This window comes from Ochotona curzoniae, unplaced genomic scaffold (genome assembly GCF_017591425.1).
Source record: "Ochotona curzoniae isolate NIBS_2020 unplaced genomic scaffold, NIBS_Ocur_1.0 scaffold_4506, whole genome shotgun sequence".
Lineage (NCBI taxonomy): Eukaryota > Metazoa > Chordata > Mammalia > Lagomorpha > Ochotonidae > Ochotona > Ochotona curzoniae.
The window spans coordinates 29,991,835-30,012,031 of record NW_024467119.1 but is presented as its reverse complement, the minus strand read 5'-3'; the positions used below and the strand labels follow the sequence as shown (position 1 = coordinate 30,012,031).

Here is a 20,197-nt window from a genome sequence, read left to right as displayed (position 1 = left end):
CTCTCCTGGCCCTGCTGCAGCTGTCCTCGTGGTCGTCTTTCTGCTACAGTGCTTTGCACTCAGTTCCTGGACACGTACACCGCTCATGTCTCGGGTCATCTCACGTCCAGCTCCTGAAGGGCTGAGAAATCCTGACATGCAGCCTCGCTTTCTGCTGTGCTTCCACAGTCCGACTTACCCCACTGTGTCACTGCCCCACTGTCTCCTTAGAGGGGCCCTTCAAGCCACTCCCGGTCCTGCCCTCAATGCGGCCCCACCTTCGGGCCTGTGCTGAGGCCTCCTCCCCGGGAAACACCTTTTCCTCAGCTCCACCTCCCCGAGCCTCAGCCCCCCTCAGCTCCATCCGACTGACTGCCACGCTTTCTTCTGCAGCTCTGCAGAACTTGGGCCCGCTTCCTTACCGTGGGCACCGAATCTGACCTTCCACTGGGCTACCTGGGTGCATGACCTAAGGCCTCCACTGACAGCAAGCTGTCCGCTCTGCAAGGATGAGAAGAAAGAGCTTTAAGTTGAAACACCGAATTTATTGCATGATATTGAACTATATGCACACACATAGAAAATAAACATCTCATAGAACTGTATATTTATTTTTAATCTTATATTTATAAAGACTGAAAAACTACCAACGTAGCAATTGGAATAGGTCTTTTTAAAAAAGAAAAAGCAAATCTACAATCCTTTGTTGAGATCTGATGCTGTGTCATGGTTCATAAATACTCCATTTTACATAAATATGTCTTTCCTCTAGGTACTAGCAATTTAAAACTAGGCTTATATGAATTCTTAGATCATCTAGAATTTTCTTACCCCAGGATGAGGAACATTAAGCACATGATTGTTTTTTGAGATACATATGTTTAATTGAAACACAACGCCCCCCAATTCTACTGTAAACAAAATAGCTCAAATGTGCTAAACAAAAATCCCATCAAAAATAACATCTTAGCATTTAGGGGGGGAAAAACCCAATCTGAGTAGAAATTTTGCAATTTAAATAATAATAAAAAAACAAGCTTGCATGCATCCACGAGGAGGAAAGGTGAGGATGGAACATCAAGTAACAAGGAAAGGGAAGAAGTGAAGGAAACAGAGAAGGTGAGTGAAGAAGGAAGACAGAGAAAAAAAAAAGGAAAAAGTACATGGGAGAGTCACAATATGATTCAGCGACTAGAAATGTATTATTTCTCTTTGTCTTGCACAATACAGGTACTCTTACGAACGAACCCAACTTGCTTCCAAAGCGAGCTCACAGACCGGGGGATGGAGTGGGGGAGGGACTTATCATTTCAGCACAGAGTCCCAGGGACGAGGCCAACACCGCTGGCCCCGCTGCGGGTCAGGGGAATGGGCCGGGCCTGGGGAAGGCTGCTGTTCCCTTCAGATCCTTCTATGTGTTCATGAGAGCCCCCTGTGGATTCTCGAGCTCCACCAGAGGTGGTTTGGAAGTAGGTGAAGTGGACCTTTCCTCCTTGGGGGCAAGGCAGGTGGCAACAGGCCAAGGTGTTCTGAAGGCTGCAGAGAAAGGAGTTGTCCCGCGTGCACCGTGCACGGGGAAGACGGACCAGTTAAAGGCATTCTCAGACAGGAACGGAGAGAGGAGGCGGCGGCCTGGGGGGGCATGTCACGGCTGACAGACACACCCGGGAAACGGAAGGCTAAAAACCCATGGGCATTTTATCCAAGAGACAGCAATGTTTTCACAAGTGCAAGGGATACTGGGTAACCGGGTTTAAAACAAAAATAACAGAAACGCTTCCCATACAAGAGGCAATTTTTTCACCACATTCCCAACCCCTGATTTCTCCAGAAGGTTGTTTGCTACCCACAAACACATCCAACAGGTTCAAGAGTCCCAAGCCCCAGCCGACTTAGACAATAAAAAAATAGAAATCACTCCCCCGTGATTTTCTGTATAGACCTCAATGAAGCCACCGAGGGAGGAAGGGGTGTCCACTACAAGCCAGCGAGGCTCAGGCCAAACTAAACCCCTCGTAGTTTTCCAGGGCTTGCGTCAGCCGCGCGCTCAGGATCTCTTTGCTGCTGTACTTGGGGAGGTCGAGCAGGTTGTAGCACGTGTGGGCCACAGGCAAGTAGTCTTCCCCACTGGCTGTGGACTGGATGATGATCTGCAGGCTGGCCATGCCATAGATGGGAATCCGATCACTGCCCGTCAGGAACACTGGGGAGAAAGGCACACATCATTACCAGCCCAGCTGACCAGCCTCCCCGCAATGGAGAGAAAGGCTGACACCCTGTGGCTGGTGTGAGAAGTTTGAGTTTCCCAAAGTTCCACCACGGATGGACCCAAGGCCATGCTGACTAGCAACGACTGACTGTTAAAAAAAATGGTCCCAAGAAATGCACCAATTTTATAAGATTTCCATATACTGAAGAGAAAGGACATCAGTGATATCAGAAAAGAAGAGCTGGCCTCGGGGGGAAACCAGGAAGAAAGAGTGTCGAGGTGTCTGACATCTCAAAAGTCTCCTTGCACGCATGCCAAGCTCTGGGGCTTGGACCACTCTGGCCACTGACTTTCCATCTGGGTCCGATTTCCTCTCCTTTCCCTCTACTGACATCCTTCCCAAAGCACACGAGCAGACCCAGGTGGGGTACCGGACGAAGGACAGGAGGGAAGCAAGAGAAGGGCGGGCCAGATGCCTCCATCTGTGCATTCCAGCACTGGACGACACCCCTCTGGTTGAATGGCTGGAAATGACTGTCATAAACCAGGAGGGGGAACTTTCCCATAACTCGCCATGGCCTGAGGCTGTGACCTAGAACAGCTCATGCCAAAATCTTTAGAGTTCATAAAAATTTCTGAGGCTAATGGTTTGTGAACCTAAAATGCTTTTTCCTAAAGAAATCTCCAGAACCATAAAGAGGCTTTCCTGGAGTGTCACAGCAGCCCTCGCTCTGCCGTTCTACTCCTGTGTCACTGCTTCGCCACAGCCAGCGTCCCCAAGCAGAGGAGAAACATCCTTGGCAAAAATTCTTGGAGAAGATCTCCACTACCTGTCGCCCTTGCTCCAAGAAGGCAGCAGAATCTTGGAGTGAGGTCCAATATTAGTATTAATATTTGCTTATTCTTGTAAAGCAAGAGATGGTCATTTTAAAATGATTTATTTATTTACTTAAATTGAGAGAAAGAGACAAGCGAACTTGTATCTGCTGTTTCACGTCCTAGACGAGTGCAATGGCTCAAGGACCAGGCCAGGCTGAGGCTGGGAGCTTCGTCCAAATCTCACATAGATGCCAGGGGTCTGAGCGCTTGAACAAGCTTATGCTGCTTTTCCCAGGCCATTAGAAGTGAGATGGATCAGAAGTGGAGTAGCCTGGACTCGAACTAGCACTCATGTGGGATGCTGGCAGCCCTACATGCTCTATCACAATTCCGACTCCAAAAGAGACTGTCAAACTCTTGTTTTATGTGGAGAAAATTGTATATAAGGGGCCTGCAAAAAGTTAATGGAAAATGGGATTATAGCAAAAACTTGGTGCAAAAAGTATTTGGAATTAACACAGATTATTTCATATTATGTGTTTTTCCATGAACTTTCTCAAGACCCCCTATACTAGTCACTGGCTATTTTTTAAATTCTTTTTTTAAAAATTGCATATTTATTTGAAAGTTACAGGGAAAAAAAGTAGAGACAGAGAGAGAGAGGTTCCATCCACTGGTTCACCCACTAAATGGCTGCAATAACCAGGTCTGGGCAAGGCAGAGGCCAGGAGTCAGGAATTCATCTAGGGTTTCTGCACAGGTGGCAGGAGTCCAAGGACTTGGACCTTCATCTGCTGCCTCCCAGGAGCACTAGCACAAATCTGGATCAGAAGTGAAGCAGATAAGACTTAAACTAGCACCGAGATGCCAGCATCATAAGAGCCGGCTTTACCCACTGTGCCATCATGCTGGCCACACTGGCTAATTTCTAACCTCAATGGCATAATGACACAAATAGAGGAAGATTTCAACTATTTTTAAAAGGCCAAATCTATTCATGTAAACCAGATTTCTTTCTCCTGTCCAAAGGCATTATCCCTTTCAAATGCATTCTAGTTGGTGACAAAGGACCACATATCATATGCTTCTATGATGCAAAAGGTCTGGACAGGCACACTCAGTGACAGAAAGAATGACAGAGGGCGTGGGCAGAAGTGGGGAGTGACTGCCACCGGGCAGGGATTTCTTTTTGAAAGAAAGGTGAAGAACATGTTCTCATATACGTTGTGTGACTGTGACAGGTTCACAATTGCACACAGACTGAAAACCACTGCATGGTACACTTTAAATAAGTGAACTGTTTGGCATCTGCATCATATCACAATATGGTCACTACAAGTCACATCTCCTCAGTTCTAGCTATGATGGACACTGTGAAATTTTTAAAAAGTAAAAGTAATAAGGATGGTTAGTCCAAGCAATTTTATAAGCCACTGCTTAAAAGAATTACTTGGAAATCAGTGAAGTTCTTTTTTTTTCATGCAATGGTTTCTGCTAGGCAGTAGATACAGATTAAATTCACATTATGCCTGAGATACCAAGACAAAAAGTACAATATATTCATTTAATTACTCACTCTTAGGGCTATCATTGTGCTGTACCTGGTAAAGCTGCTGCCTGTGTGGCATCCCGTATGGATGCCAGTTTGAGTCCAGCAGCTTTCACTCCAGCTCCCTGTTAACGTGCCTGAGAAAGCAACAGAGGGTGGCCCGAGTGCTGGTGCCCCGCACACAAGAGGTCTGGAAGAAGGCCCCACAGCTCCTGGCTTCAGTCTGCCCCTGCTCCAGACTCGCCCTTGCAACCATTTGGTGAGTGAGCCAGTCGCTGGAAGATCTAGATCTCAATCTTGATCTCTCTCTCTCTCTTCCTTTCAAATAAATAACAACTTAAGAAAGAAAAAAAAAAAAAAAAAGACTACAAAGTGTACAAAGGCCAGACTGACATAACTGAAACTTACAGAGAAACTTCTTCTTCTTTTCCAATGGAAACTCATGGAAAGCTTCCCAAAATAGTTTCACAGTAGGATGTGCGGCTGAGAATTCACCTTTGTAGATGGCAGTCTGTCCAAAACAGACAAAAAGAAAAGAAAAACGTATCATACAGAAGAACATTACTATATGTCATTTGCATTAAGGACTAAGAAGTAGCTCCTGAGAGGCAGGTCACCCCTTCCCCCTGCACAGTGGCCGGCTTAGAGGGAGACGAGCTCCAGGACACCTGCTGGGCCAGCGCTCACAGAAAACATCCCTCTCACTTACCGCTTCCAGTTCCTCCCAGTTGTAGTTGCTGTTCCCCACCATCATGGCCCTCAGTTCGGAAGGCTGGAAGAGCTCAAGCACTTTGCCACCACACACCTTCAGGAAGCCACTAGAGAAGGCCGTGTACCACTCATGGATGGAGATTTGGAAGACATAATTCACATAGGCATCCACAAATTCCTGCCTGCAGGACCGAAGAAGCAAGAAGCCATTCAACAGACTTGACAACTTTATGCAGTTGTTTCTTCTGCACTGTGTTTCAAAATGAAAATCCTGGGCCCGGTGCAGTGGTTAAAGTCCTCGCCTTGCACATGCCAGGATCCCATATAGGCACCAGTTCTAATCCTGGCAGCCCCACTTCCCATCCGGCTCCCTGCCTGTGGCCTGGGAAAGCAGTCAAGGATGGCCCAAAGCCTTGGGACCCTGCACCCACGTGGAAACCTGGAAGAGCTCCTGGCTCATGGTTTCAGATTGGTTCAGCTCCAGCCGTTGTGCTCACTTGAGGAGTGAACCACTGGACGGAAGAGCTTCCTCTCTGTCTCTCCTCCTCTCTGTATATCTGGCTTTCCAATAAAAATAAATAAATCTTTTTGAAAAAATGATGAAAATCCAACTTCAAATTCTCACACCAGGCGGCATCTAAAGGCATCGTGTAGCTCACCAGCTCTCCACTCTTCCCACTCTGTCCCTGTTCCAGGATTCCATCCAGTGTCCCAGGCAATGTGGGGCAAGGGGGCAAGACATAAGTGGGGGGAAGTGGAGAGGCAGGGAGGGGAGGATGAAGGAAGGGAAGGAGGAAAGAAGGAAGAAGGGGAGAAGGGGGAGGAGGTTACATAGGCAGAGCTGCACTGCTGGCCTCACTGACCCAAGTGCTACCACCTTCATCTCTTTTTTTTTCTATTTTATTTTTATTTCATAGCCTTCATTATTATTATTATTATCATTTTATGATACAGTTCTATAGACCCTGGGATTTCCCATACCCTCTCCCCAATTCCTTCTCCCCTCACTGAGCTCCCCTATATTATTACTATGGTATAATTCTTCATAAACAGTCATATGTCCATCATTGTAGGCATGGACAATGGCAGAGTCCAGCATCCTATTGCCAGGATATAGTAAACAGTTTCATTGGGAATTGAGACTCAATTCCAGCCACTCTGATAGAGGCAGCAGGTGTCTCATGTAGCACCTTAGCCACAATTAGCCACAATTCCCAAATCACATTGACTTTAATTCCATTTTCCCAAGAACTATTTTGAAGCTCCTATGATGTAAATATGTGTATGTAATAATTTTTAAGATAAAGGTATTAATGCAAAAAAAGATTTCTTTGTAACACAGAAGTATAAAAACACAAAACTACACATGAAGCTCATAAGCATTTTGTCTTTGTAAGAAAGATTAGAAGAGAAAAGGAATGGGATTAAGATCAGTACTCTTTTGATTAAAATAAGTAAATATCATTTCTTTATTCTGGGTCATATATGCAAATACATTTGACACATTACTCCTTGTAATCTTCTGTATTTTACACTGTAGGACTTTTTTTTTAAAGGAATTTAATCCTAAAAGGATACATCCCACTCACCCACCATTATAACATAACGGTTCATAAAGCTACAACTGAACTCAGGTTTGCTTAAGCAGACATTTTTGACATTATTACCAACCATACAAATAACTCACCAGCAAATAATGTAATACCGTGGGTAACTGGGACACACAGCAGCTATTCAATGCAGGCTCTGCCAAATTCTCTATCTACTAAGTCTTTGTTCTCCCATTGTTAACATGGGGACAATGACCAGTTTTTAAAATCATTACATCAGATAACTGAACACCTTAATCACAGGTGCTTCATCCAACTCACTAACTCGCCAGTGGATAGTTAACTAAGGAGACTTCTGAGCAAAGTGTTAAAGCTGTAGTCTGGTTTCTTTGCTGCCTATAGCAAAATGCAAAAGGAAACAGATAAGCCAAAGAGGAACTTGCCAAGCAAAAACAAGAAAATGACCAAGTTTGGGAAATTCTCGTTCAACCTAGACAGAATGTTCTGAAAACAGAGTCAAGAATGTGGTGGAACAATCTGCTCAGGATTAGACATGTGACTCACAGATCCAATCCTCTCACTAGAAGTCAGGAACAGAGATGCAGTTACACAGGAGAGATGGAGGAGAGAGATCTTTTTAGAAGACAGCTTAGATCCCTGGGCATTGTTCACAAGATCAAAAAGGCTTTTGTGTATTCCATACTAAACTGAAATACTTGGAATAAAGACAACTGGAATGGGATGGAATGAAAGTAGGATGCTTGATTTCTGGGCCTCCAAGGTAGGAAATGGATGAATGCAAGAAATGGTTAGAGTAACAGCTAAGACTGTTCAGGAATAAGTGGAACGAGCCCACAGGGTACCTGCTGAGGGAATCGGGCCACCACCTCTGATCTGGAGGGCCAGAGAACAGAGCATACAGCCAGAGGTTCCATACGCCCTCCCAAACATCGAAAGCTAAAGGAATTAGCCCTGCTAGATTTCCGATTGACATGGAACCCATACCCCCTTTCCTCCTTCAAATTCCTCTTTCAGAATGGGAATGTCTATCATACGCCTATCCTACCATCATATGGGGGCTAGGAACTTAATCTAGTTTCCCATGTGCTAATGGATTTTGCCTTGAGTCTCATCATCCCTTGGTTTAAATGATACATGATATAGTAGGGTTCTATAAGGAAAAAAAGGAGGGGGGAGAGACACCCAGGACAGCCAATGCTATATCCCAATCCAAACAGGAAAAAAACAATGTTCTAACTGAAGGCCATCAGGAAGGCTTTCTTTTAATCACTTTTTGTTTTATTCAAAACTTCAAATGATTGGATAAACCCATCTCCATTAGGGAAGACAACACACTTTTTTTCTCTCTCTAAACATCTTCATGAAGACACAAAAAATCATCTTTAAATATCTAGGCATCTCATTTGTCAAATTCACAAATGTAATCATCCCAGATGAGGCTTTGGACTTAGGAGTTGAGGTAGGAATGGCTGTGCACATCTAGGAGTCGTTGCAATGGACTGAGTGTATTTTGCATGCAAGGAAGAGATGAACAGGGGTGAGCAAAGAGTGGAGTATAATGAGCTTAATTGCGTCCCCACCAGACTCATGCTGAAATTTTAACTCAGAATGTGTGACCTTTGCAAATAAGGTCTTCCAAGAGCTAATCAAGTTAACATGAGCTTATTGAGGCACATCCTTGTCTGATATGATCGGTGTTCTTACAAAAACAGGACACGTGGACACAGACACGCAGAGGAAAGATGCAGAGAGTCACGGAGGCAGTCACGTGCACAGCAAGGACAGAGCCTGCAATAGATCATTATCGCACAGCCCTACCAAGCCGAGATGTGACTTCTAACCTTCCTAACTGGCAACAATGAATTTGTGTTAAGCGACCTAGTATCTAGTACTTCAGTGCAGGTACCCTGGCCCACCAGCACACAGACTCTAAGCTCTACATGTCAATCATCATCATTTTTACCATTTCTTTAACAATGATTAAGCTATCCTCATTAGGAGCTAGTTACTGCAATAAGTTCTTAGATATATGTGATCGCAATAAATATTTAAAGTCCACTCCCAGTGAATTTTATCGCATGAGAATTATGTCTTAATAAAAATACAGTGAAGCAGAGTGAAAAAAAAAATCTTTGAGGTTGATATGATCATGATCCCAGCTCAGAACAGAGTGCAGGATAAACAACTAACACACGGGCAGAGGCGGACTTTGACGCCAGGCATCCAAGACCTGCGCTCCCCTCACCACACCCCAGTGCAGTCCCTTCCCCCACCTTGAGAACTACAGGCCTCACAAGGGATCACTAACCTACGTAAACAACTTCTAAAACTTAAAAGTGCAAAAAAAAAAAAAATCAGAGAGGAGACAGAAGGTCTGGACAGAAGCTTTATGGAAGCTGACAGCAGAGTGGTCTTAAACACACATCCTCACTAGGCTAGCCCTCCACAGCCATCACGTTATGTGAAACAACAGCCTGGGGACGCCAGAGGCTGCTAGAGGTGTGAGACGCCTGACGCTGCTGGTACGGATGGGGAATGCTCCAGTCACTGCAGAAAACAACGTACCACCCGGTCCCACACTGCCAGGCATTGTATCTGAGAGAAGTCAAAACAGCTGAGCATACATTCATACAGAGACACAACAGCGAACACACCCACACGCACACACCACAAACAGAGTTACTAAGCATTCAAGAACAAGTTATTAATATACATGATGATACAGAAGAATCACAAATGAACTGTGCTAAGTTTAAAAAAAAAATGCCAGGCTCAGAAGGCTGCAAGTGCATGGTTTGTTCCGTTTATACAAAATCCTACCAAAAAAGAAAAAAAAACAAAAAACAAAAAACAAATTCTTGTGTTAGTCAACAGATCAGTGGTCAGCAGGGCTGAGAGTGGGGCTTGGCTGCAAAGGAATGTTTTGCAGTCATGTTATTGTTTTATGCCTTGACTACTCTGGTGCCTGCATGGCTGTAACTGCTTGTGAACACACCCAAAAAAGTATGAATTTTAACGCATGTAAATCCAATTTATCTAACAACACGTTTTAAAAATAACCTCGTTTAACACTAAGTTTCAATGTCTATGAAATGAAAACGAACCTTTAACAAGTGAGCACATCTTGGATGAAGTAAGCATGTTATGTTAGTCTCCAGGATTTGACTAAACTTTTTTTTTTTTTTTGAAGTCTGTTACAACATCTACTTTCTACCCTGCACTTTCCATGTTATTCTTCAGCTCCTAACTTCATAACCTATAAAACACGAAGAAGTCTACCTAGCCTCCAAGTGGCTGCAGCCATCGAGAGAGATGTTTTTTGGTCTGTACCAGTGAGATAACAGATAGGCAAGCACCAGTTAACCAAATGTGATCCATGAAAGTATTTTAAAAAGTACACAGAAAATGCAATGGAAAGAGAAGTCTATTTTGGTGCACCCCACCCCCAAAGCAAAACAAAACCCTTGAGATCCAAGCACAATTTTGAAATTATATACATTCTTGGGCCCAGTACAGTGGCCTAGTGGCTAAAGTCCTCTCCTTAAATGTGCCAGGATCCCGTATGGGCATCAGTTCTCATCCTGGTGGCCCCGACTCCCATCCAGCTCCCTGCTTGTGGCCCGGGAAAGCAGTCGAGGACAGCCCAAAGCCTTGGGATCCTGCACCTGCATGGGAGACTTGGAGGAAGCTCTGGCCTTGGTGGCCACTTGGGGAATGAATCATTGGACGGAAGATCTTCCTCTCTCTCTTTCTCCTCCTCTCTGTATATCTGACTCTCCAATTAAAATTAACTAAATCTTTTTTTAAAAATTATACACATTTTCCTTGTGCTTTCTGAAGTCTTCTCGCACTAATTCATCAAATTCAGTTAGGGAAAAAATATTTATTTATTTGAAAGGCAGAGCAGTGACAAAAGGGAAGAGGGAAGGAAGGAGAGAGAATCCATCTCCCATCCACTGGTTAACTGTCCAAATGGCTGCAACAGCCAGGACTTAGGTCAATGCCAGGACTGAGGAATTCCATCCTGGTCCCCTACGATGGGTGGCAATGGCCCCAGCACTTGAGCCAATATCCATTGCTTTCCCAGGTGTATTAGCAGGCAGTTGAATTAGAAATAGCAGCTTGCACTTTGTATGGGATGCCAGCACCACAGTGGCAAGTTCAACCAAGTGTACTCCAGTGCCAGCACCCTCACATTTTGGTCCAAACAACAAAATGTGGTCATTACAAATGGTAACAGGAAAAGGAAAGAGCAAATATTTTATAACAGGAAACATGTAACAAAAAAACAAAACTAGGATGTTTTCAAACGAGAATATATTGGAACTTTTGCAGATGGTTACTTTTCTTGGAAAAGAAGCACCTAAAATGTTTAGTTTTGAAAGAGATTACTATAGGTTATCTTAGCTTATCAATACATGCAATATTTTATAAATAAACAAAAAAAAACTCAACAGGTGTTTGTTGCTATGAGTCAGTACTCAGGAATCCACTAGCATCACAGGAATGAACAGACAGCACCAAATGTACTGGGGAGGGTCCTTTTCTAAGATTCACACACATAAAGATGTAGCAAATCCCAATATGATCTGAGGCATTCTGCAGGAATCCCTGGAAGGACCAGCTAACTGCCTGCCACACCTAAGGCACATGCTTGGGCTGTTAACTCCACAGGCAGGTATCTGATGCAATGGTTAATCCCACATCCCACTTCCCACTGCCTGGAATAGAGTTCCATCTCCATTTCTGATCCAGCTTCCTCCTAGTGCACATCCTGAGGGCACAGTGATGGCTTCAGAACCTGCAAGCCTGCCTCCCACGTGAGCTGAACGGAGTGAATGCAGCCTCAGCCTCCCGGCTCTGGCCTCAAACATGCGGGGAATAAACCAGCAAACAGGTCATCTCAATGTCAGTCATGTAAATAAAAGTGGATTCTTATTCAAGAAACCCTACTAGCAAGGAAAGAAACTGAAATGGCCACTTACTCGCTTTTGCAGTCAGAGAACAACTGCTTGTTTAAATGTTTTCAGACACAAATCACAATCAAGATGCACAGGACAGATACTGGGACAGTCCAAGGCTGGGGAGACCTCAACGCAGGCTTCAGATAAGAGGGCGTCTGAGCTTCCTGCTAACCCCCACAGGAATCCACACCGGGAAACCCAGAGCTAGAGACCACCAAAACCGCACTCAAGGCCTGTCCTAGAAGTGACGCACTGTCTACCAGGACATACGCCTGTAGTTCTGAAGGCTGACGACCAGGAGCATTTGGGTAGCTTGAACATGCACGCTGCCAAACCACACACCTGCACTCCAGGATCCCAAAGGGTCAGAAAGGAGCCAGTTCCCTCACAAGTCCATATTCTGGGAATGAATTGGAGACACATTACAGGGAATCACAGCGGACTCCACACAGTCAGGTGAAACCAGCCCACGGCCGAGGCAGGTTGACTACTGCAATGCCTACACGTGAACAAAAGCTAGATCAAAGAAACTATAGCAGACGCACAGGGGACTTCAAAAAGTTCATGGAAAAATACGCATTTGAAATTTCATTTTAGAGGTAATGTATAAGGCTCCGGGGTCCTCAAGGCATAAATCGGAGTACATGTTTAGCCCACATTCAGCAGCGGGCAGAAAAAATGCATCAAGCAGATGCTCGCATTGCTAGCCACACTCTACAGCGGCAGGTGGCGGGACATTGCGCGAGGTGCAACTGCGGGTGCGGGCAGGGATGCGGCTGCGGGCGTGGGCGGCGGTGCGGGCAGGCGGCCAGCGCAACGTGCTGCAGGATGAGCTCACGCGGGTCAGCTGACGGCCCGCAGCCAGTCCCGCGCGTGCCTGAGGAAGGCGGGGCCGCAGCTCACGTCACCGGCGCGGCCTTCATCACCACCGCCTCTGCCACTTGCCGCAGCATCGCTCCGGAGCAGAGCAGGTGCACGGCCGCTGCGGGAGCCAGCCTAGACCTCTGCGGCAACTTGTCCGACATGGCCGACTCAGAGAACCAGAGTCCAGCGGAGCCGAGCCAGGCGGCCGCGGCAGCCGCGGCAGCGGAGGCGGCAGCGGAGGAGGTAATGGCGGAAGGCGGTGCGCAGGGTGGCGGAGACCCCGACGGTGCGGCCGGTGACTCTGACAGCGCCGCTGCTCAGATGGCCGAGGAGACCCAGACCCCCGCGGAGAGCGCGGCAAAGCCAAAGAGTGACTTTATGGAGAGCCTGCCTAACTCGGTCAAATGCCGGGTCCTGGCTCTGAAAAAGCTGCAGAAGCGATGCGATAAGATAGAAGCCAAATTTGATAAGGAATTCCAGGCTCTGGAAAAGAAGTATAACGAGATCTATAAGCCCCTTCTCGCCAAGATCCAAGAGCTTACAGGCGAGATGGAAGGCTGCGCCTGGACCCTGGAAGGCGAGGAGGAGGAGGAAGACTACGAGGAGGTGGAGGAGGGAGAAGAGGAGGACGAGGAAGAGGCAGAGGGGGCGGCGGCGGCCGCACGGGTGCAAGATGACGACCCCCACGCCGAGGTGCCCGACGATGCTGAGAAGTAAGCGGGTGGTGGAGAAGGAGAACCGGCGACCAAACCACCCATTCTCTCTCTCTTTCTCTATCTGCCCCCCTCTTTTTAAAAAAGAAAAATAACGTATTGGTGGACTTCAAAAAGGCTCAGGTTTTTGACCAAAACACAATGTAAATTTATCTGGACATTCCTTTTAAAAAAACAGATTTCAATTTGCAGCAATTAGATCCTGGCCAGCCCGTTGCAAATTTGACTGTCATTTCGAACACATAAGTATCTCAAAAGGTGTCTATGAGAATCGAATTCCACTTCAATGGGCTTTCCATCCCCCAACCCCCATGCTTTCTGCGGCTAGGGCTGCGGTTGAGGCAGAGAGAGGGGGTGTCAGGTGCTGACAGGGAGGCGGGGGCGTCAAGAGCCCCCCATGGACACCTATCCATCACAGGCTTTTGCCAGACAAGCTGAATGCGCAGTGCAGCCCAGCGCAGCCCGGACTGTCTCAAGGCTTCATTCTTAGATTTCTTTAGTTCCGGCATTTCCCAGTACGGAGAAAGCAGAGCCCGAGAGAACCACCACCTGTGTGACTTTGCAAAACCCTGCCTGCCAGCAGCACCTCCACACCTAGGAGGAGAGCGACCGCATCGGTGGAGATCCTGACACTAGTGTTAAGGGAGGCCAGGACGACTGCGTCTTGTGTCTGAGTATTTAGAAACCTGTGTGTTCCCCGAATGAGTGTATAACCTGTATTATATCGTTGACATCTGTATTCATCGGTTCTGACCTCATGTTGATGTCTTTTCTCTGTAGTGTGTTTACAAAGACGTAGATATCCACCCCGCAATGTTTAAGTATTGAAACCACGTCCCCTAGTACTTTAGAAGTATTCATTTACTTGAAGAGATGTGGAATGTAGCATATCCTGTAAAGCATGTGTATCCAGTGTTATGTAGTTTGGTCTTTGTGAAGTCTTTCTGTCATGTAACTTTTAGAGTGTAGCTGTGAAAAAAAATCATCCAACTCCTCACTGAAGTTACTGTTTGGAGAATATATATACTTGAAGAACCAATCTAAGTGTGTGCTCCTACCCCCAGCTCGGAATTAGAAAGGATTTCAGTTTGCTTGTATTAGCTGTGCCTTCATTATTTGCTATGTAAATGTGACATATGAAATATAAAATGGTGCATTATCGAATTTTCCCGCTTGAGGACAGACTGACATAAGGATGGACTTTGAGGAAGAAAGCATTGAACATGAAGATTTCTAGCTTCTTTGTGGGTTTTGAATTATGTGTGAGCCAGTGATCTATAAAGAAACAAAGTTGTTTACCACTGTGGCATTAATAAAACAATATTTTCAAAAAAACACCTGTATTCTGTCTGTTCCTCCACTGTATAAGAGGTACGAACAGTCCCTCTCTCACAGGTTATTGTGAAAAACAAACAACGTAATATGGAAAGCCCACCCAACAGGGTTTGACACATCATGCTGAGTAATTTTCAGCTATTATTATTCCCACAGAAAAGATAAAATCACTGGTTAGAAATTCAGTCCTCCTCCTCGCCCCTTACAAAAGAAAATAAACATCATTATATCCCTACATGTATGATTCCTAAATATGCTCCTAATTTCTCAAACTTCTGAAATCCCATAAACTATGCTGTTCTGGTTTTCTCAATATATAATCAAGCTTTGATTTCCTACCAGAAGGGATAAAAGACACTAATGTGAAATTATGGATCTATAAAAAGGCTATTTCAAGTTTATATCTGGACATTCTGAATGAAGCAAAACCAACCTTAAAAGCGAGGCTAAAAAAGCAAAATCAAAAATCAGATGCCCTCTCTACTTCCTTGAAGGGTTAAACTCGAACAGAAGCCAAAGCAGCGTGCTCCTGCAGGGAAGCTAGCAGCACTGACCTGTTGCTAATGACAACAGTGAGTACGCACCAGCCTGAGGAGGCGTCCACCTGCTCTTCCGGGCAGATCCACGAGAAGCAAAAACCCCAGTAATACATTATGTAAGTCATGCTTATTTTAATAGAAGCAAACAGAAAATGACTAAAATACTCATTTCTTATCTCCAAGAATGGAAACATGTTTGCAGTTAGTATTACTTCTATCTCTGGTAAAAGGCAAAAAGCTTTAAAACACAATAGTATGACAGTGGAGAGCTGTTCCCCTACTGCCTTTTTACATACATACATTTACACACACACAGATCAAAACCAAGAAAATCAATTGAAAATTGGAACTCTGATGAATTAACTGGTCGTCAGATCTCTAGGCATTAAGGAAAGGATGTATTATCCTGGGAAAAACTCAAAGGTTTTTTTAACTCCTAAATAATAAAAATGTATATAAGCTATATATATAAAAAACAGAGGTAACACAGGCCTTTGTAAAACTGAATGTCAGAAAAACATGAATACTCCCCAGACTATCATAGAATTAAACCTCAAAGTGGATTTGGAACTTAATTATTCTACCATTCACCTAGAAAGTGTTAAAATAGGGAAACAAATACATAGATTTTTTTTTTCTAGTTCCAAAATATTTTTCATTAAAGAAAATACATTAAATACCAAATCCTGAACAGGGAAAGGTTAAAGTTAGGAGGAGGTAAGACTAAGACAATCCACACATTTGACAACACAACAATTAAATTACAAGGATCTAAACACACACAGTGTACATTTTCAAAGACAAACAACCCGGGAATAATATCTACAATAAATTTGGATGGCAAAGAGTTAACAGTGTTAATAAAACAAAAATTTCATACAAATCATGAAAAGCAATCAGTTCGTTCTGGTGCAGAAATACATCATACAGAAGGACAGCATACATAAAGGACAACATTTAAAATGGGAACTACGGCAATCCAGGGGCTGAAAGATGCGTTCCCGTGTGACAGCTCGGCCAGATCCAGAGCCATGCCACGCGCTGTGTGCTCTGGCCAGCAACTTCTCCTGCTTAGATGAGGCTTCGCCATCGCGATTCCTAGCTATCAGATGTAGCACAGCTGGCCGCTCTCCCAAGGACACAAGGATGTTTACGATGCCCTTCACCACAGCAAGTGGTTTTCACCATTTCCTAACGGGGCTGCAGCTGTACCCTCTGCTTCCTGGATGACTTGAGAGTATAGCAGGCAGCCATAAAACCTGCATGTTCATGACCAGTGGGATACCCTCCCTTCAAAGCAGGCCAGAAAACTGCCTGGCAACAAGCCATTTTTAACTCATTATAGGCCCGAATCAGCCAAGCACATACAGAGCAACCAGCAGCCAGCCAGGCCGCACGCATCAGACATTCAGAGGGTGTCCTCCACACCCCTCCCTGCCTCGGGCTCTCCACGCAGAACACTGTGCGTGTGTGCTCATGTACACGTCTTGTTTTTTTATTGAGGTGAAAATCATACCACATAAAGGGAATAATTAGCAGCATTTTATTCATTTACCACATCATCAGTTAACCTCTATGCAGCTCATTGTTTAAAAAATCGGAAAACACATTAGAGATAAATAGCAGGAAAATGGATCATACCATGTAGAATATGGATAATATTCATATGAGAAAAACTGGAATTTTTTCCAGTAACATTAGTTACTGTGTTTTAGTTTTTATTCCCGTAACAGAACAACATGCTGTGTGAAAGAGACTCCCACATAGCCAATGATGTATCAACTTGGCATAATTCATTAATAAAAACCAATGTAGCAAAAATTCCTGCCAAAAAATCCAAAAGGCTACACATTTTAACCTCACCCCTCATTAAAAAGCAATTTCAAAGGCAAAAAAAAAACCTTGATACACAAGAGATGCCTCAATAAGATTTAACAAAATGCATCGATTTTTTAACAATGGTGAAGAGGGGGGAAGCAGGAGCAAAAAAAAAAGAAGAGGAACCCAAAGGAACAAAGCAGAGAATCAGCAAACGCAGGTTCAGGAGAGCAGTCTGGGTGGCAGTGATCAGGGTGTCCAGGAGGGCTGTAACGTTCCCAGTCTCACGTACGCACTGTCATCACCACAGCTACAAAACGCAGACATCTGATTCCATACAGATAGAGTATTCTCGTTAAAACTGTGCTGATTTTGTCTTAAAAGATTACATTGTTCAGCTCAAAGGAAAAACAGCCGTTTAAAAGTTGTTTTCTCATGGCAGGGGAAGAAGACAGGCAGGAACCCAGGCTTAGCCTCTGTGCTGCAAGCACAGGTTCTCAAACACCTGTCTTCCCAGCCTGGCCCTGTAGCCGTTCGCACAAATGACATGTGCCCCTCTGTGCCTCAGTTTCCTCATCTGTCAAGCAAGGAGGCAAGCTCCCCGTAAGGATTGGTAGCACTTTGGCTATGCAATGTTCCTCTAACAGTCTTGCACAACTGCAATGCACCCCTGAAAGTTACCCCTTTCAGAGACTAGCCTGGGGGACCCGCTGAGGTCCTGCAGAGTCCTGACATGAGCAGACCTCAAAGAGCTAGAAGATGTTCATGCAGGAGTTTTATTCTCTGGCTTTCTCTGCGGAATCACCCAGGGGCTCCAACTTCATTGAGTTTGGCAATTCTTACCAAAGAGTTCTTTCCTGTTCTCTTTTTCAATTATGGTAAAAATACAATTGGATTTAATACTGTGTAAAACTAAGGTAAATTGGGGGGGGGTATAGAACAATATATGGTCTTGTTAGTATTAATAGCCCCCATGTTGTTGTATTTAACCAAGGATGGTCACATAATATGGTGTTATCCCAATGTGACCAGCAGGTGTGGCACAACTTGGCTAGGACACAACCACCAGCAAGGACCAGGACACCTGCAACTCGCTTAACTGTACAGCCTTGTCCTAGGATACACAATTATTAGACCCAATGGAATGGAACAGATTAGGAATATGGGGTTGGTGTTCTTGTAGAATTTTCTTACAGCACAACTTGTAGCTGATATCTTACCGATAACAAAAATGGCTGCAGGGCCAACAGTATCTCTATGTACAACTGCCCCAGCTTCAGGAATCCAGCAGTTACAGCTCTTTCTTTTTCATTTCCTTAGTCATACAACACAGGACCCTCAGTGACTACATCACAGCATTACCACACAAAAGAAAGAGCCACTGGCATGAATCCTCTTCTGTACCTTCACACAACCTTTTTTCATGAGAATCACAAAGTACTTCACTGGTAAGATTTTCTGTTCTTTGTAGCACATAAAGAAAAAAAGAATTCACTTGTGCTTTTTGTTCTAATTGCTGCTTACCACAACAGCTACTTTAAGCAGTGTGGCAATGATGTTGCTAAGCTCCTGGAAGCTGTCCAACAGTGTTAGGGACTCAGAGTGTATGTGTCTCTTCTCCCACGCACAAATTCATTGATTGAAGAAACCCCAGCTTCCAGTGCCTGCTACTCTGAGTGGAGGCAAGTAGGAGGCAAACAGGATTAGAGGAAATCTTGAGGCAAGACCCCTCATAGTCAGAGCTAGCGCCCTTAGAACAGCCAAGAGAAAGCTCACTTCCTCTCCCTACTCTACCATTTGCAGCTGTGGGAGCAGTCAGCAGCCCACAGGCCACAGAATGGTCCCCAGCAGAACCCATAAATACCAGCATCCCAGTCTCAGACTTTCAGCCCCCGTAGCCATAAGAAATACAGACCTGGAATTGAGAAACCACTCCGTCTATTTTATTTTGTTACAGCAATCCAAACTATGCTAACTTCCAGCAAGAGGGTCCCGAGCAACACAGAAACATACACAGCAGTGCCTGAAAGCAGAGGCGATAAGCTCACTGCGTTCCAGGGGCTATACACTGTACAGGCAAAGCCACAATTCCCAGTTAAGCCAGGAGCTGCTCCCAACATTCAGTCTCAGACCCAGAGTATGAAATCCCCCAATGGTACCCCTCCTTACACAAACACTTGAATAACTTCTGATGTGGTGGCTCAGAAAGTCACACTTAACTCCCCCAAACCTAGTTTTATATTGCATGTCACATAACAATACAGATTCCCTTCTGCGACATGGGTCATAACCCCCAAAGCACTTCTGACTTCCAGAGTGATCAGAGACAGTAAGATTAAAATATGAGCCTGTTGTCCTTAGTTCCAAAAGCAGTAAGAACTGCCTCAAATCCAGAAAGCAAGAAAGATTAAACCTCCTGCTGTACTCTAGGACTGAGAAGCATGCCTTGGAAGTCAAGTGTCTCGCTCTCTCATCTTCCGCCCTCCTCCCCACCTCACCTGCCCAGGGCAGGTCAGGGTAACTAACAACACATTCCAACTTCCTCCTGCTTCAAGATCTAGACATGAAGAAACAAAGAAAGAGAATGCTCAAATCCTCTTTGTTTCAGAGGGGATCATAAAATCCACATTCCAGAAGGAGTTTTGCCCAGCCCTGGGAGGAAGGAATCCTCAACAGAGGAACCAACAAGAATCCAAACAGCCAGGCCTGCGGGGCCTGCGGGACTTGTTCCATTAAGCACATCAGCATCAGATCACGTCCTTTTTGCCCAAGCACATTTATATACAGTGGTCTCTGCTTTAATCAGGTTTATGCAAGGAAGTTTCACAAAAACTCGAAAGACAGAGTTCCTAGATCTTCCAGATAGCCCAGCCATGGAGGTTCCTGGTGGTAGCCACTGAGCAGCACATTCCCCAGACCTCATACCACACATCTCTTCACCTGTATCCCTTTAGCATAAACCAGTAAATCTAAGTTCCATGAGCCATTCAACACAATTATTCAAGCCTGAGGACACAGTGGCAGGAACCTCAATTTCTGGCACCTAAAAAAGTGCAGGCTGTGCCCTCAGCCTGTGGAATCCAACACAGAAAGTCAGCACTGACCTTGGAGTAAAGGACACCCAAG

At 45.0% G+C, this 20,197-nt stretch overlaps 2 protein-coding genes across 5 annotated transcripts in view; one reads left to right on the top strand and one right to left on the bottom strand.

Moving 5' to 3' along the window:
• Positions 1 to 503: 503 nt before the first annotated feature.
• HERC3 (HECT and RLD domain containing E3 ubiquitin protein ligase 3) overlaps positions 504 to 20,197 on the bottom strand; it is a 99,444-nt gene continuing 79,750 nt past the window's right edge. For all 4 annotated transcript variants that reach the window (XM_040967062.1, XM_040967064.1, XM_040967063.1 and 1 more), the window contains 3 exons: positions 5,266 to 5,449; positions 4,965 to 5,067; positions 504 to 2,182 (listed from right to left, as the gene is read on the bottom strand). In XM_040967062.1, coding sequence (XP_040822996.1) covers positions 1,974 to 2,182; positions 4,965 to 5,067; positions 5,266 to 5,449 — 496 coding nt within the window. In that variant the 3' untranslated portion in view covers positions 504 to 1,973. The remainder of the gene's footprint in view (positions 2,183 to 4,964; positions 5,068 to 5,265; positions 5,450 to 20,197) is intronic.
• NAP1L5 (nucleosome assembly protein 1 like 5) lies at positions 12,826 to 13,399 on the top strand. The gene has a single exon (XM_040967066.1). The coding sequence runs from the start codon at positions 12,826 to 12,828 to the stop codon at positions 13,381 to 13,383; it is 558 nt and encodes a 185-aa protein (XP_040823000.1). The 3' UTR covers positions 13,384 to 13,399.

Coding starts and splice junctions, on each gene's coding strand:
- NAP1L5 (XM_040967066.1), top strand. CDS start 12,826: ATGGCCGACTCAGAGAACCAGAGTCCAGCGGAGCCGAGCCAGGCGGCC.